At 33.4% G+C, this 19,496-nt stretch overlaps 1 protein-coding gene across 1 annotated transcript in view; it reads right to left on the reverse strand.

Moving 5' to 3' along the window:
• LOC123655891 (1-phosphatidylinositol 4,5-bisphosphate phosphodiesterase classes I and II) overlaps window positions 1-19,496 on the reverse strand; it is a 128,216-nt gene that overhangs the window by 85,120 nt on the left and 23,600 nt on the right. Inside the window, exon 3 of the mRNA XM_045591637.1 lies at window positions 7,488-7,625. Coding sequence (XP_045447593.1) covers window positions 7,488-7,625 — 138 coding nt within the window. The remainder of the gene's footprint in view (window positions 1-7,487; window positions 7,626-19,496) is intronic.

Raw genomic sequence — 19,496 nt, forward strand, 5'->3', positions numbered from 1 at the left:
TTTTTCGACGTATATCTATTAATACGTATTTATTTGACTGCTTTTTCACCGACTTACGTTTCATTATACCTCATAACTTTTCACTGGGTAAACCGATTTGGATGATTCTTATTTTGATTGAAATCTGATGCTTGTCTTGTAGTCCAGATCGAGATCTGATTACTACTTTTTGAGTGATCTTTAATAACGCACATTTACTTGCCTATTTTTTCGTCTACTTACGTTGTATCACTTATTGCTTGTCTAGATGTAATTGAAGTCGTTTTTTTTTTTCGTTTGCAAGCAAACACAGGTATTATAAGCGGCGACGTTTGATATTTTTGCCTCTAACTCTACAGAGAATATACAAATAGCGAAAACAAAATGTCAAATACAAACGAACAAGAAAAAGAAACGAATGCTATAAATAAAGACCCCATTGTATCTGGCACGTCGTCAAAACGGAGAAAAACATTTAGAAGAGAAGCCTTTTACGGTGATATCCTCTTTTTTGTCTGTTTTGTTGTTTAACAAAGAACACACAAACTTTTTTTCTTAAAGCTTTTGATTATTTAACATATAAAGGATATGAATAATTTAATAAAATAATACATAAATTTTATCTTACTCTTATTACAAATGGTTTTGATATTTGACAACTTTATTTGACATTTTTTACTCAATAACGAACGAATGGCTGAACACATTGCGATGACATTAGTCAGTATGTACTTAGCTCGTAAGTAGATCGCAAGTTAAGCGAGAAAAATCGCACGTCGCAGCTAGTATACGCAACTACCATACAATACGCAGTACTAACCTATAGTAACAAGCAAAAAAAGAGGCGAGTCAGAATCAAAGTTTCCAAGATGGCAGCCTCAGCAGACATAAGCAGACAGGAGGCCTTAATCACGGCTAACACATTTAGGTATAGAAAAGCACGTGAAATGAAAACACACAATCTCAATTTAGAATATGTAATTTTATAAGTACGTCGGTTACTTTTTATTTTAATTAAAAAAAAAATAATTCAACATAATAAACAATTATAATAACTCTTTATTCTAACGCCAAGATAAGCAACATTAAAAGGGGAAAAAATATGAAATAAGTACAAAGGGCGGCCTTATCGCTAAAGAGCGACCTCCCTTCCAGGCAACCTCAATGTAGAGGAAATGGTACATTAATGGTATATATTCCACTTTCCAGAAAATAAATTTAAAGTTTATGTTAAAAAGAACTTAATATCTCAAGCATATTATTCGGTTTAAGATAAAGTTACTGATAAAGATGTGTCGTTTAGTGGCGCTCTATTTAATGCAAGATTTTACTAATTTTATGGTAAAACACAATTATTTTTTTTAATGGACCGCGGAGTCTCTTACTGATTCTTCTCTGCAGAGTCCTCTTTTCGAATCGGTGGTAACCTTACTTTTAACTATAATTAATTCTATAATTAATACTACACTTCAGTCCGTAATATCCCAATACTGAGAATAGGCCTCTTTTCCCATGTAGGAGAAAGATCAGAACTTAACCAACCACGCTGCTCCAATGCGGGTTGGCGGGTATAGTCCCTACTATGAGTAATGATCGCTATCAGGCGTTCATGATAACAACCGGGACCGAGAGCTTAACGTGCTCCCCGAGGCACGATGGAGAGACCCACAAAGACTAACAACCAGACCAGAAATAAATATTTGTAAAAACACAAATATCCCCTCCGAGTAGGAATAGAACCCTTGAGCGTCAGTGTTTAGGCGCCGCCGACACGGCACACGCACCATTACACCAGAGCGGTCGTTATATATATGTGTTAACTAGTATATAATAACTAGTAAACTAGTAAATAAAGTATATTTTGATGATTTTTGAGGTGTACAACAGTACAATTATAACATTAATACTTAAATAAATATAAAGAACGAAGAAAGATATTTCACAAATATTCCTTTTAACACTCTTACCTTTCGAATATCAATAGTTAATATTAAAATAGGGTAGATGAACAAAAATAAATGTGACAAACCTACGTCAATGACATAAAGTGGCCTTTTTCGGGACATCAAAGGTTGGTCTACATTAAATTTTAACGCTTTGCAATTTACTAACTGGATTTTCAAAGTATTGTCCCCGTCAAATACAAAAAGACGAAAATGAATATTATCTGTAGTATAAAAATGAAGTGAAATTATTCATGTATTCTTAATGTAGACACATCGAGCTCCGCAAAATGAAAATAAAAAACATGGTAAATATCCCGTTTTTGAATAACTATAGCAATAAACTCCTTCATGTCCTTCTCCTACATGGGGAAAGAGGCCTATGCCCAGTAGTAGGATATTAGAGGCTGAAGCGAGCGAGCGATAGCAATAAAAATAACCATGTTAATTTAAAATCTTATATAAATAATTAATTACTCATTATTATTACTCATTATTATTAATTACTCATTGCATCACTATTCAGTTCTGACGCTATATAACAATAAGTATGTTTGCTAGCAAACGACAAAAAAAACCGACTTCAATTACATCGACAAGTGATACAACGTAGGTAGCCGAGAAAATAGTCAAGTAAATACGCATTATCTAAGATTACTCCAAAAGTTGTAATCAGATCTCTATGAAATTTAAATGTGAACACATGATAAACATCGGCTTTCGATTAAATTAAAAATCATCAAAATCGGTACACCCAGTAAAAAGTTATGCGGATTTTCGAGGGTTTCTCTCGATTACTCTGGGATATCTACTTTCCAACAAAAAAGAATTATCAAAATCGGTTCATAAACGACGAAGTTATCCCCGAACATACATTAATATATATATACGGTCTAATTGAGTAACCTTCTCCTCGATTAAAAAAGGTTAAAATGCAGACAAATCTGTAGAATAGTTGATTCAAAAGACATATCTAAAATCTTACATAATATATAGCTTTTGCTTCAACAATCGAAAAGCCGAGGAAAAGTTTAATAGAAATCTTTTCAATACTCATCGACGGTATTCTAGAAATACTTTTAATGACTTTGACGTCAACCTCTAATGTCAGAAAGGTTTTTTTATGATTCATTTTCTTTCTTAACAGGTGTAAGTGATGGCCTCATGATGCACTCCTTTTTTGTTGAACACAATATCTGTACTGTGTGGCTACGGTACTAAAGAATTTAGCCACCCCCTCTCTTCCCGTGGGTGTCGTAAGAGGCGACTAAGGGATAACACAGTTCCACTACCACATTGGAACTTAAAAAGCCGACCGGTGGCGGGATAACCATCCAACTGCTAGCTTTGAAATACACAGGCCCAAGACGGGCAGCAGCGTCTTCGGTGCGACAAAGCCAGCACTGCGGTCACCAACCCGCTTGCCCAGCGTGGTGACTATGGGCAAAACACATGAGTTCACGCTATTTTTGGCGTAAACTTATGGAGGCCTATGTCCAGCAGTGGACTGTGATAGGCTGTAATCAATATCTGTACTTGATTCTTAATATAATTTTTCTGTTAATGTGTATATTAATTAAATATTTCCTTTAATCGGTGATTCTGCCTTGAGATCAAGTCACTGATAAGTTTTAGACATAAACCTAGTTTCTGATAAGTCATAAGGCTCACAATTTTGCCTAATTGACGAAATTATCATATTTTTAGTGAGTATATTACACAAATAGGTAAGTATATTTCGTAAACTTATTCAAAAAACAACTAATAAAATGTCTCTGTATACCTACTCGTAGAAACCTAAGCCTCACAGCCACCTAAAATAAATTACATCTTTTATTAGATTCGACACGACACAATAAACAAACGGCACACACAAAGACGATCAAAACTAACGCAAGAACTTTCCAAAGTTTGTAGCCACCTACTCATAACTAAATTGACAAACGTAATATGTAACCAGACATACTTATATAAATTAGTAAACTAATTTTTATCATTCGGCATTAGTGAGAAGAAACATAGCCTTAAAAACATCATTACATCATAGTCACAGAAATACAACTACAAAGTATCAAAGCTGATTGAAACGTAAGGAATCTCGAGCCAATGCCAATCAATTTTCCGAACGTTTCCCACTAAAGTGACAGAATAAAATTGACTTAGAGCAATGATTGACTTATAAAATTACTTTGTGAAAGTCCAAATCGGAAAACCCGAAGGAGTTGGTCGATAAGACCGGTGAAAAGTTTCAACGTCGTGAAATACTGAATCACTCATTCCCTAGTTAAATACTGCCACTTTTCCCTTGTTACTTGATTTATTAAATAAGAAAACTGTAAAATTAAATACAAATTTCATGATATAAAATATACTAAAATTATGTTTAACAATGAGACTTTTAACTGAGGTAGGGCACAGCAGGAATTTCCTGCTCAAAATATGGAGCAGCCCGACTGGGGAAGTACCTCGACCTTACAGAAGATCACAGCAAAATAATACTGTTTTCAAGCAATATTGTGTTCCTGTTGGTGAGTAAGGTGACCAGAGCTCCTGGGTGGGATTGGGGTTTTGGTCGGCAACGCGCTTGAGATTCTTCTGGTGTTGCAGGCGTCTATAAGCTACGGTAATCTTTTACCATCAGGTGAGCCGTACGCTTGTTTGCCGTAGTATATAAAAAAAAAGTAACATAAAAAAAAAACTACTCTAGTGATATAAAAAAAAACTTCGAGTAACTTTCGGGAATATGGCTATATCTTAATTGTAAGGTATAATATATTAACAGTTACTGATAAAGTGATAGCCTACTAACCGTAAATAAAAAACTAGAATTTTTTACATCTTAGCTTCCATTATCAGATACCTAGCTGAAATTGGTCCTTAGACTATAAACAGAGCTATAATTATAAAATAAGCAAAATTTTATAGCTTTTTACCTACACCCTGCGATCAGTCGTAATATAACCTACATGTTGTTTTTTTTTTTTTTTCTTCAAATAATCTTAAAATTCTAATACTATTCCTTCAAACCAAGAAAAACAAACTTTTTAAGTTTTACCGTGTTCTTTTTATTCCCACTCGGCTATTTAACTCATAAGATTCGCGTGAAAATAATTTCCAATTATATCCACGGGCTTGGCGTGACTGCGTGCGTAATTAAATGTAATACGAGTATATAGGAATATTGGAGTCCCAGTAGGTTGGTACTTAACCCACTGATGCATTACACAAATAAAGACATTCGTTCAGTAGTGTTGAGATAGATCAATAATGTCCGCAATAAATGAATAAGTATGATATAGTTGTTTTGTTATTGAAGTTCTTATTGGTTAGTTCTACAAAAGTATAATATCATTTTCCCTTTTTTTGCTTTGTATATTTCCGCTTATATCACATTATTTCCTTCGTCTTGGTTGTCCGGAGAGATAAGACCACCAGTTGTACACATTTCTACTCTGACATAACTGTAAGGTCCTTTTTCGTGTACAATAAATAAATGTTCCAGTCGTATTCTATGTTCGTATAACAAGGCGAGTTGCGTTTTAATGTAACGCTAGTGGTCGCCTAGCGGTCGAAATTCGACCATATTATTGTTTTCTAAGTCTGAGTCCTCCCGTGACCATGGTTGCTGTAAAGTATCCGAAACGTCGGGAATCAAAAGTTAACAATAAACCGCGATAAAATCCGAAAAAAGTGTTTTATTAATCGACCATATTAATTAAAACTATAAGTTGGAACATTATTAAGTCTCTGTTGTTAACGATTATACTTCTATACTAATAATCAAAAGAGTATAAATGCGTGTGTGTGTCAAATACATGGTAGTGTGTTTTTTCATGTTTTTTTTATAATTTAAAAAATATATATTAGCATTCTGCACTCCTTCTCTATATAAAATATAATTGTGCGAAATTCCATACTCCTCCGTCCATGCAATTTTCATAAAAATGGGTACAAAGTTTTTGGTTCACGTATTAATATATAGAAGATTATATTGTCGTAAGATACGCGTCGCGCGACATCTTCTACCCTTTGCCAAAATATATGACATATGACATTAAATTTAATTTATCGGCCACGCGCGTTGAAATATAACATAGTCCGTAACGAATATGAGATTAATGTAATAAATTAGGGTAAGCCACACCTCGGCTCTCTAAACGACCGCGTTTTGCCAATCCACACTTGTCATGCGAAAATTACGAAAGGCACAATTTGTGATGTTTTAAAATAAACAAGATTACCATATTAAAAATGTTTTCAGATTAAACCTCGCGGTAAAAATTGCAAAAACTAATCTCTTTATACAATACTTTCGCAAGCTTTTAACATTTTCATAATGGATTGTCCTATTTTTTAATGATAATGTCTACCAATATTAAGTAACTACTTCTTCTGTTACATAATTTAAGTACTTACAGTTAATACTGTATTTGATTAGTGAATATGACTTGCTAGCCTTTAAGTTTTATTTCCATTTATGACTGTTTTCTCACACTGCTCTACTACTGACATAAGGTGACATAATCGTTCTGGCTTGACATCATTGACACATCGTGTAGTCTCCATTCTACGTGACATTGGCGAAATCATCTGTGCTCATTTGGCACTATTGAAAGCCATTTTAAGAAGAAGAAGAAGATAATTAACGCAAACTATTCCTAAAGCTAATACCTGCTGTTTGGAATACACTGACAATAGATACCTTTAATTAATGATGTTCTTTCAACATAAGATGGAACCATGGTACGTGAGATAGTGGTTATAATATATAATCTATGCTTCAAGCCTATATATAATGTTATTTTCAAAAGTAATAAACATGAGTGAGCCCTACTGACATACCTTCATAAAACTCGAAGTATCGAAACATAAACCTCCTTCTACTACTTACAAAATAAAACAATACAAATTCTCGTGACGTCGAAGTTACATAAAATTATAATAGCCGGAGCTAGCGTGTTCGAGTACCAGAAAGTCAGTTCGACCGCAAAGCTCTCAATCTAAGCTTAAATCCTTTTAGACAATCTCGGGTCTTAGGGGAGGTACACAAAGGGGTAGGATGGATCGCTTTAGCGGTCGCATTGCACACAACCGCACCGATATTGCGGGTGATTTGATACGATTGTACTGGACGTATTGCAGAAATTCCTGACATCAGACGAGACCATAATAGTACGGGAACAGCAAAATTCAAAACATATTTGCAATCCTGCTATGCAGTTCTAGGATATCTAATTTTCAGACATTTACTTGCTTAACATTTTTTTTTAGCACCGACACGGTCAGTCGGAGTGCAGGCTCCATCCCCGCTGGAACGGTCGATTTTTGATATGATATTAAAAAATGTTTAAAATTCCCTAATGTGTAGGTGACACAAAAATAAAATCGTACTAATTTACTTACTTATTAATGTTTTGGTAATTTTAACACTCGCGTTCTCAATTTAGATACTTCCTATCTATTTAAAAAATAATAAATACTCAAAATATAATATTTAAAACTAAGATATCTGAATTATTGATCAGATCAGAGACGGACAATGTAGAATAGATAAGAAAACAGTACCTGTGCGATCTCCTTCTTCGTACAGCAGAAGTTCACAAAGGTCACATTGACGAAGTCGGCTCCGTAGCAAACAGTGACCGTCTTCTCTTCAAGTGACCCGTGAGAACCGATGAGGACGACGTTCCTAGTTTTCTGGTCCTGTGAACAAAATTACCGTGTTATTTCTGTGTTTTAGTTTCCACATCAATATTATTGCTGAAAAGGTTTAAATTTTTTACAGATTATAAGATATAAAATGAAGCTACAGAAAATAAAAACAATTCCTATCATTTTTATTGAAATGAAATTTTCAATTGTCTAACAACGCTACGAATGCAGAATATCGACTCAGAATCCGTTTTAGCTGCAAATAAGTTAATAAGTACACTCTTCTAATTGAATATATCTCGTATTTAATACTAGCTGTGCTCCACGGTTTCACACGCGTCAATTTAAGGAAAAATAGCCCACATTCATTTTTTTTAGAACTTATAGGGGAACAATCCTGTCATACATGACTTTTGCCAAACTAACTGTTTACACAACGCACGCAGCGAAAGCTCTCAAAAGGAAGGAAAAAAAAAACCCCGATTTTGAAAGTCTTCATAGCTCGTATTGGTCTTAGCGTGATGATATATAGCGTATAACCTTTCTCGATATATGGGCTATCTAACACTGAAAGAATTTTACAAATCGGACCAAAAGTGCTGAGATTAGCGTGTCCAACCAAACAAACAAACAAACTCTTCATCTTTATAATATTGTAGTATAGATTAAAAACCGAACTATATAATTATTTAATTTCATTGATAATCTAAACGAGCAATTCTTGTATATCTATATTCTGTACAAATAAATAAAATTGAAGTGTCTGTTTGCAATATTAAAAAAAAACGCTTTTTGCTAAATGCATATGGATGTATACACGATATATATACCAAAATAACATTTTTTACAATTTTTGTCTGTCTGCCTGTCTGTCTGTCTGTTTGTTCCGGCTAATCTCTGAAACGGGATAGGATTAGGATATCTCTGTATCGGGGGTCACATAAATATAATCTGAATCTCGGAAATGGCTCCAACGATTTTCATGAAATATAGTATGCAGGGTTTTGGGGGCGATAAATCGATCTAGTTAGGATCCATTTTTAGAAAATGTCGTTTTATCCGTGTTTTCATTTAATGAAAAACGGCTACAATATCCTTAGAATACGAAGGTAAATTTCGCCACACTACCGTCTGCAAGGTTATAACAGCTCAGGTGGGAAATCGGGCGGTCCCAAAACGAGAAGACCCAGTATCTCCAGTACGCTTTTCCCCCTTTTTTTCAAATTCCTTCTTAGTGAGAAAAAATATTATTGGGAGCCCTTTATCAACGCATCTAATTCGTATCTAAGCATATTAAGAATTTTTTTTTACATATTTTTATAATTATGTTGGTAAGATTAATATTTAAGTACTAGCTGACCCCGCAAACGTTGTTTTGCCATATATGTTATTAAGCCTCTTAATCCCCCCCTCCCTATAACTTAGGGGGATGAAAAATAGATGTTATTCGATTCTCAGAACCTACCCAATATACACACAAAATTTCATGAGAATCGGTCAAGCCGTTTCGGAGGAGTTTAACTACAAAAACCGCGACACGAGAATCTTATATATTTGATTTAAATATGATTTTCAAAAAACACAATTTACAACAAAAAAAACGAGCTTAGCTCGATCATCCAGGTATTTTTCTTTAATAAACAATAAGCTGTTTTACTTTGCAAGACTTCAAAACATCTTTCACGATATTTTCGAATGCATTAACAAATGAATATTAATTCACTTGCCAGTTCATTTGCCCCCCAATATACTCCTATACGGAAGAAATCTCCTTTCCATAATCTACCTCTGTACTAAAATTTCAATTGAGCTTTACTATCTAAGATCGTGATCGGTGATACTTTGATTTATTGATAAAAACTTTCTGAAAAGGGATATAGTAGATATTTTCTTTTTCTTCGTGTGGGTTTAACAAAAGTATTACGGTAGAATCGCTGACGAGAACCTATTGATAGATAGATATTTAAAGAAATATTATTGAATAGCTTTCCGGTGCTTGATTCACGGCGTAGTTACAGTTTACACGTGTTGTCCTGCTTGGAATTTCTATGTAATAGGAATTGCCCAGTCCTATAATTAGGGTTGAATCTTGAAAACTGAAACCGCTATGTTACTCTGTTTTCTATTCGAATTTCTTACCAGATATAAGTTTCCCCTACGATATTGATCATTTACTACCGTGAACAACATTCATTTTAGGACTATAACTGTACTGAATAATGATGCTGGAAATAGACTGATAGAAAAATACTTTCATATTATTATTATTTTTTTATAATTTTAGAGCCCATTCCGGGTTTCAAATGAAGTTTTCTTTCTCCAGAACTCTGATGATTTGGAGCCAGGTTTATCCCTCGGTCGCCTTTTACGAGCCCCACGGGATGAAAGGGGGAGGTGCTATTCTAGTCGGCCGATACCACACGGCACTCCCCACCGTTGGATCCGTTTTTTTATTAAGCAAAACGTGATATTAAAATCCATATAAAAGAGCAACGTAATCACTTAATCCTTAAAATGTAAAAACTTTAATAATCAATTAGTCGTTAAGCATAATTTTATTTTACCATTAAATAAAATTGTTACTTGTACAAATAAATAATTGTTACGATTAAAAAACTCAAAATAGTATAACTTTATAATATTTTTAAAATATCAGACAATTGAAAATCGTTTAACGACAACGCGACTGTGGTCACTAAAAACTTTTTTACCTATCAATTTACATTGGAAGAAAAACACATCTTGAAATAATTTTATAAAATATTTTTTTCCGAATAATCAATTGTGTCACAAATACAATTACACACGCCTGCTTATTTTCTACGGAAGGCAAAAATTGAATTATACAAACCGAGTTACTTATCATCTCCATCTACGTACACTTCACGTTGACATTTAAGAAAAATAAATCAATAACTGTAACTCAATCACGAGCAACATAAGGGACCACATGGTATTGGCTAAAGAGATGAAAAAAAAAGCTTAAGAGAAATCCAAATGTTGACATTCACTCACACACTAACATTTAGCTGTAATTGTTACGCTTCAGCCTGTAATATCCCACTGCTGGGCATAGGCCTCTTTCCTCGTGTAGGATAAGGATCAGAGCTTAATCCACCACGTTGCTCTACTGGGGATTGGCGGATACATTCCCTACTATAAGGAACGATCTCTATTTGTTGTACATCATAACAACCGGGACCGACGGCTTAACGTGCTCACAAGGACTGCAGAAACACCTAGATCAAGCAAACATCTGTGTGGCCAATACAAATGTTTGTCATGAGCGGGGATCGACCCACAACCGCCAACGAAACAGCCACAAACCAGTGCTGTGACCATTGCGCCAACGCGTCGTAATTGTTAATATACATGTAATTTCTGTGATCAGCTGTAAACTAGTTATCACAATATACAACCCAATCGCGAGTTAGTGGATTCGAATTCGGATTGACGGAAACCACATTTTTGCAGATAAAACTAGTTCTATGAGGAGGAGCTATAAAGGAGCTTCTTTGTAATGCAGTTTATAAAGGTAAATTTTAAATTTCTTAATTCCTGTATGATTTCTGATTATGATTTTGATAAACCCTTATCATGACTTTTGTCCGTACAAGAAAAAACGGTTTTATGGTTTTAAGAGTTTTATATCATCTTAACTTGTGACCCACATATACTATATTTTAAAAAATAAACAGACCATGAAGTACATTAAAAGATCGACAAATAATTCGTAAAACCTACATAAGAAAAATATTTTGTCTAGCTGTTTGTAGTAAATTTTTAGCTGCAAGTCCTATTCTTACAATATCATTCAACACTCGCAACCTTTTCCACATATGCCTTGTATGTTATAACTTTCATATAGTTAATTATTTACCCTTCTTACTGTAGGGCTATTTACCGCTATATACAAAAGTAGTAGTAGGTACTCGTGTAATAGTTTCGCGCTCGTCACAAAAGGTCGGGTCGTCAATTTTCTTCGTGTACGTGTCAAACATGTATATAATAATTTTGTTTCCTGTTTATTTAACATTAGTTTTGAATGTATAAAGAAACATAGTGTTCTTCATTTTTCGCCAATTTTAGGATTTGGTACCCGTCAATTACGAAGAAGGTCAAGTCTATTGATAATTATTATTTCTTGCAAGATCTCAATAGGAATATTTGAAATGATATTTATACAGACATAGTATTTCAGCAAATAATAACAATATTATTTCTTTGAACACAATTTTATTATATTTATTTACTATGCCTCTCCGACTTCTGCGCACCTACCTCTCCGACTTCTACGTGCCTCCCCGACTACGTAAAAGTAGCCGTACTTAAACTTAATTTTACTAAGTGTAATCATAAACGTGTTAAAGAAAACTCTAGTAACTAGAGTTCATTTGTCCAATGACAAAGTTTATTAAACTATTTTTTTTTAGATTTTAAGCCTGGTAGATCCAATACCTAGCAGTCCGAGCTAGTTTATTTAAAGGACGACGTAGTTTTAGATTAGCTTGATACATAATTAATTAAACTAGTGATCGCCTAGTGGTCGAAACTCGGCCATAATGAATTAAAATTATGAGTTTGAACATTATTAAGGTTTTAATGAATCGATTATTGATATTTCTATTCTATTGTTCAACTGAAGTAGCTATTAGTCAACGCTAATAGCTTAAGTGATTCGTTGTTTTTAAAAACTAAACGATACCCACGCTGGAAAATGAGAAACAAAAAGCAAGATATCAATTATATAGATAAAACAGACGATTTATTAAAAAGTTAAACTACAAAATTTTACAGCGAAATAAAGTCGACTAGATTTATGAGAGATGTTAATTTACAAGATAGAAAAATCGAGAACAATGAAACAGTTATAAAAAGCAGTGTACCAAAACATGGTCGATGATAAAATGCTTACAATACAGGTCGTGGTAAATATTTAAATTATTAACGACTTTCAGATCGAACGTTTACGTACGATTTTAATTTATTTGTCCCTACCGTTTAATTTAGCTTTGTGTTCGTGCAGAATGTATGTAGCTGGTTGTTGCAGGTTTGATTCTATATAAAATTTTACGAATAAATTAACACTTTTTAATGTACGAGACTTATCGCCATTATCGTTTTACAACTCCCGGTATTTCGGCGAAGTTGCGAGTGACTCAGTGAAAATATTTGTAGACAGGCACATACATATATGCCAGACATTGCTCGTGATCTAGGCGTTTTTGTTTGTTTTGTGTGTTTCCGGACTATCGACAAAATAATACGCAGTCTTTGAACAAAATAATATATAATTTCCTGCTCCGTTTATCATTCCTTCTGTTTCGTAACGCTAATACAATAATTTTTATGAAACAAGTTATTCTCTTTCATCATTATTATTAATCCAATTGTTATAACGAAAGCGCAAATTGAATGCCGCGAGCTTTTGTAAATACGGTTAACTTTTTTTATCAATTAAAAAGAAAAACCTTGAATGACATACTGTTATTTTAATTGTTTCAGTCACAATCTTACAAACTTAACGGAAATTACAAAATACAGAAAATTTCAAAAGTTCTTTGAACACTTTTATTATAGAAGAAAAACTTAACGAAATACGTCAATAACTGAGTGACAGTAGAACCTAAAAACTGTCAATATATCATAAAGAGTGCATGTGTTAGTCGGCTTCAAAGAGGGAGGAGTTTCCTATATCTATCTGGATATATTTTTATGTTTTTCCGCTGATTTTGTTATTAGTTTAGTAAACCGGGATGTTCGCGTAAAAAATATGATAATACAATTTCAGTACAACAAATTACAATAAATTTCATAAAAATATTTTTTATCGAAAAACCTGTTGTTACACAATCGAATTACTTGGTAATTTATTAGACTACAAAACCGTATAGATAGACACTCGTATATCAACAAGCAGCTTCTGTCTAATTCGTATCGGGCTCGGAGAAAAGCAATAGCTTAATACAGGCGGTATCCATTTTCCAAGTCAATTTGGGCGAGATGTCTTGTTATTTTCTGAACAATCGACATTTACGGCACACTGAGTAATTGGACAGGATATGACGGGGGTTATATCTAGAAATGAATCGACATATAATATTAGCTTCACCTCGCGATTTCGCCCGCGTATTTCCCGATCCCGTGGGAATGACGGACTAAAAACTGTTATTCTGGATCGCCAGCTATATACCTACGTACCTATTTCATAACAATACATATAAATAGAATTAAATTGTCTGTTTGTAATGTCAAAATAACTGTGTTTTGTCAAGTCTTGTTTTTTTACAAGATAAATTAAAAAAAAATTAAATGTTTGTCTTTATTCTATTTATACATCTGACTCTGGAAAGACTAAAATAAGATAAAGGAGGTCGCATAGCAATATATACTTTTTATCCCATAATTCCCACGGGATCAAGATCACACCAGTAAAAAATAATGAATATCCAGATAGAATCTCCCACGCGAACGAAGTCGCGGGTACACCTAGTGTATGATAATACATCATTATATATATTTTTTTATATTTTATTATATATACTTAATATTTTATTAATTAAGCAATTTTCTCTTTTTGAACTACATAAAAATCGAAATTACCTTAAAATTTATTTTCCAACAAATTGATATATGTAACGAGCTTTTAAGAGAGACCGAGAATTACGAGAACGGGAAAATTTTACTGAAAATTTGTGAAAATATTACATTTTCACAAGTTTTCAGTTATATACAGTGTACTGAATGTAATAAATAAATTATTAAATAGCAATAAATTATACTGTAATCTCATGATAATTTGTATTTAGACATTTTTTTTTCGGTTTGGGTTTCCTTGAGACACCTGATCGACGCTATCGTTATTCATAGTAGAATATATCCGCCAACGCGCAGTGAAGCAGCTTAGTGAATTCAGTTACGAACGTTCTCCTACAGGGTGAAAGAGGCTACAGGCTGAATCAACCAATAAAAAAAAAGGTTTTCTAATTATAAACATCAACATGAAAAAAAAAATTGAAATCATAACAAAAATAAAATTAAATCAAATCTAAATTAAAATTAAATTTAATAACCTCGCCAGGTCTCGTATTTAAGAATTGCATTCCCTAATTTATACTAGAGATCACTACATTAATTGATATTTCGGAATGAAACACAATAAGCTGAGAAGTTGTACCTATAAACAGTATAAACCTACACTTTGATAGTGTAAATGTTGTCCTAAAAGTCTCATAAGCGTGCGCGTGTGGCCATTCAAGAACAAAGGTCGCGAAAATCAATATTTTAGAAATCTCATAGAATCTCGCTTTTAACCGACTTTCAAAAAAGGAGGAGCATCGCAATTCGATTGTATTTTTTTAATGTATGTAATAAATGATTTTTATTTAATCGAAAGTACCTACTTTTCGACAAGCTATATCTAATAATATCTATTTACTTGTCTATTTTTTCGTCGATCTGTGTTGTATTATAGCGTATAACTTTTCACTAGGTGTACTGATTTTAATGATTCTTGTTTTAATCGAAAGCCGTTGCTTGTCTTGTAAACCTATTTAAATTTGATCGAAGTCTGATGACAACTTTTTGGGTAATGTTTGATAACATGTATTTATTTGACAATTTTTTCGGCTACCTACGTTGCATTACTTGTCGGTGTAATTGAAGTCAGTTTTTTTTTTATTTTTGCTAGCGAGCAAATATAGTTATTTGTCAAATGTACAATTGTACATTTTTATATAAACGTACGGCTAGGGTACCAAACAAGCATACCGACCCGCCTAATGGTGAGCTGTTACCAGGCACGTTGCTGTTCCATCGACCCTCCCTAGGAACTATGGCTTACTTTGAACACAATACTGAGAGCAATACCTGCTGTCAACGTGAATATGACTTTCAAATTTACTTATTTATCTCATTGTTCAAACGTCATGGCAACAATGAATTAGTGTTTTTAACGCGAATACAATATTGGTATGTAATTTATTGTCTGTTTATCCAAAGATTTGTGTAAGAGATTGATCTTGTAAGGAACAATTCTCTTTTCATATTTATGTGTAAGTATATCTTATATATAAAATTCTCGTGTCATATTGTTAGTAACCATACTCCTCCGAAACGGCTGGACCGATTTTTATTAAATTTTGTGTGCATATAGGGTAGGTCTAAGAATCAGCCAAAATTTATTTTTCATACCCGCAAGTTATAAGGGGAGAGAGGGATTAAGGGGGGTTAATAACATATATGGCATTACAGCGTTTGCGGGGTCAGCTAGTATTAATATATAAAGTACATATATTTTATGTAAATAATACAACATAACCAACACAATGCAACATTTTCAAAGACCTACAGTATCCTCTGAACATCACGACCGGTTGCTCTTTCAATTAAGGTTTATCTCCGTGTAATTGCAGTGACGGCGAGCAATACTATGCATGTCCGGTCACCGCGGTGCCACATGGCTATTGTCTCTAACAGAATAGATGCGTGATATCAAAGGTTTATTAATTTTAGTTACAGCGTCTTCTAATATGTTAAACAAAGTAATGACACATTTATGTTGTCATTATGCATGGAGCAATGCTCCTCAAACTTATTTGGGTACACCTAAGTTCACTAAGTTTTATTGTTTATTGACTCTACTCGCACAGCAAAAAACTAGTGCTGCTCAAAAAACGACTCACGCATCACTGTAAAAAAACAAGGCTGCATATTAAAAAAGTGCATTTGTGTGCTATTTAGCACACAGCGTCCCGCGCCAAGATGAGTTGAATGATCTATAATTATTTTTTAATGATCTTTTATTTTTATTTTTGTTCGGTTTTCGCCACCTTTAAAAAACAATTTCAATGTAATTTTCAGTCCCGGAAAAATCCTTTGTCGATACATCAAGCACACAAAGTATAAAACTTACTTTTTGAATATTTGTCAATAATTTTTTTGTCTTTCGTCTAGCGATCACATCATGATTTTACTAAATTAAAGAGGTCCAATATGCAGAAAAATAAAGTCTTTCTTAAGTTTAATCCATATATTTTATATATAATCACTTAAAACAAAAGAAAATCCACTCTTCACTAGGTATAATTTAAAAAAAATCCGTAATTTTTTTTTTTTTTTTAGTCGTGGAGTGACTAAAAGCACTCCTAAAATGATTATTTTGATCATTTTAAAGCAGAACAATATTATTATATCCAGAAATTTTGATTTATCTGATTTCCTGTCAAATCAAAATATATTATATTCAAAAAAATTTAAAAGCACGTTTTAAATTGCGAGGTCCATTCTGTACAATGAATATATTTTCAAAACAATAATTGTTTAAAATTTTTGTCTTCCTTGTTATTGAATAAAAAATATCATGTTGCGGTACAAAAAAAAATTGTAGAAGACCCAAGTCTGTACTTTCAAATAATTTTGAAAATTATTTTCAAAGCCTATAATCGGTACTTACTGTGTGGTTACAGCAGCAAGGAATATAGTCCCCCTCTCTTTCCGTGGGTGTCGTAAGAGGCGACTAAGGGATAACACAGTTCCACTACATTTGGAACTTAAAAAGCCGACTGATGGCGGGATAACCATCCAACTGCTGGCTTTGAAATACTCAGGCCGAAGACGGGCAGCAGCGTCTTCGGTGCGAAAATGCCAGCCCTGGTCACCAACCCGCCTGCCGAGAGTGGTGACTATGATCAACACACATAAGTTCACGTCACTTTAGGTGCGAACTTGGGGAGGCCTATGTCCAGCAGTGGACTGCGATGTGCTGAAGTAACAAATACTAAACTACTACTAAATCAATTACAAATGCAATGAAGACATGTAAAAAGAGTTCCAGAAGTGCAGAACCCGAGCAGGTCGAAACCAAGATATAATAATAAGGCGCAATCAGAATTTTATTCAGTGCCGTAGAACAATTTCGCGAAGAATAACAAAAGGCTAGCGAGGCACAGTCAAATGTTCTCTTGTTTTCTAGAACAGCTCCTATTAGCAGCCGTGTAAATGATATAGCGTAATTGTTGTCTATCTATTTTTATTGCCAACTCGTTACGAGCATCGTCTTGATTGTTCATCAGCTTATGATTTTGATCGAGTTTAAAAAAAAAATCCAAATTAAGATACAAAATTGTATAAATGTACACAGTTAACTAACGTGTGTACATATTTGTGTGTTCGTTGTTCAACTATTTTTTAAAACTCGTCTCAAACGTTTTTTTTTTTCAGTATAATTTAATTTTTAATATTTATACCACCCATGAAAAAATAGAAATCACAGGTACTAACACTAAGAGCCCTTAAAAATTTCATGCTATTCAGTAAAAAAAAGATTTCCGTTTCAAGTCGCTCGTAAATTACTCTTGAAAATAATTTATACACTCCGCCATTATCTTACTTCAGCTCGCCTTATTGCACGCCTGATATTCATCTTTTAGAATTCCTTTCGACGCACAATTTTACCTGATATTTTTTTTTCAACGCAAAATAATTTTAGAACATTTTACACTTATTGTTAGTTGTTTATCGCCAAAAACTCCCGCTTAAGATTACATAATACAAGCAAATCTTCTATCTAAATTGAAATAATTTGCAAATTTAAAAAGACTCGACAATACACTAAATTTTTTACCTAATAATTCAGTATTTATACCTTGACACCTGCTGATAAGAATTTTTCTCAATAGGACCTTGGCCTCTACAGATAAAAAAAAAAACGAGCTCTATGAATGTCACACATACTGGATATCCGCTCAGTCACTATTCACTGATTCATTTAAATCTCATAAGAACTTTTATTATTACTTGTGGTCGCCCATTGAATTTCCACCATAATTAATTTAAATTATAAGTTTGAACAGTATTAAGGTTATATTGTCAAAAACTATATTTCTATAATAATAAACAAAAGTTCGCGCCAGACATCCCGGTCTTCCGCGATGTCTGGACTTGGGGAGGCTTATGTCCAGCAGTAGACTGCGATAGGCTGAAGTGAATAAACAAAAGTGTATCATTATATGCATGTGTGTCAAATACATGGTAGTGTGTGTAATGTTTTTTTATTGATTTAATGTATTTTTTATGCATAATTTTAAGAATATATTAGCATCCTACACAACTTTTCTACATAGACTATAAGTGTGCAAAATTTCATACTCCTCCGTCCGCGAAATTCTCTTAAAAAGGGGTACAAAGTTTTAGCTTCACGTATTAACCTTTAGATGTCGTAACAACATATCATTACGATAATCATCGATTCGTCATAAAATTTGGTTGTCTAGATCAGGTCGTCTACAGGAGTTACTAAAATTATCAAATTTTCTTTCACACCCTAAATCGAAATATTTCATTGTACACAACTGAAGCCAACATTCGGCCAGCGTTTAAAGCGTCACTACCATTTAGCCAGAACAACTAAAATATACTTAGTAAATCTTTTAAAGTGTGACAACAATAAACGAATATAATGCAAGCTATTTTTGTAATTGGTATTTTAGTTGACCCACATATAAATATATCACGGCCGTGTGACATATCAGCGATGTTCCGGTCAGATGAGCGAACCGCAGCCGAGATTGTGCATAATGTAAATTGCAAACATTTTTCGGAATTTCTTTGAATAATCTTTCCGAATATAAGATATGAAAATTCGGAAAATGAGAACGAAGTATAAATAAAATTAAGACCGATTTATATTTGGATTGCCGTAAAATATTTCCATCTTTAAACTGATGACGATATTTAAGAGCTTAAGCCGCGTAATAAAATAATTAACCACATCTGAGTGATGTAAAACCGGATTGCATCGAAAATACTTTTACAATCACACTATTAAAATCAAACTCTAAGAAGCACGGTAATTAGTAAGTCACATGTTAGTTCATACATAAAACATGAGGATGTAGATGTGGCAAAATTAAACAAGCGTGG

Source organism: Melitaea cinxia, chromosome 8 (assembly GCF_905220565.1).
Source record: "Melitaea cinxia chromosome 8, ilMelCinx1.1, whole genome shotgun sequence".
Lineage (NCBI taxonomy): Eukaryota > Metazoa > Arthropoda > Insecta > Lepidoptera > Nymphalidae > Melitaea > Melitaea cinxia.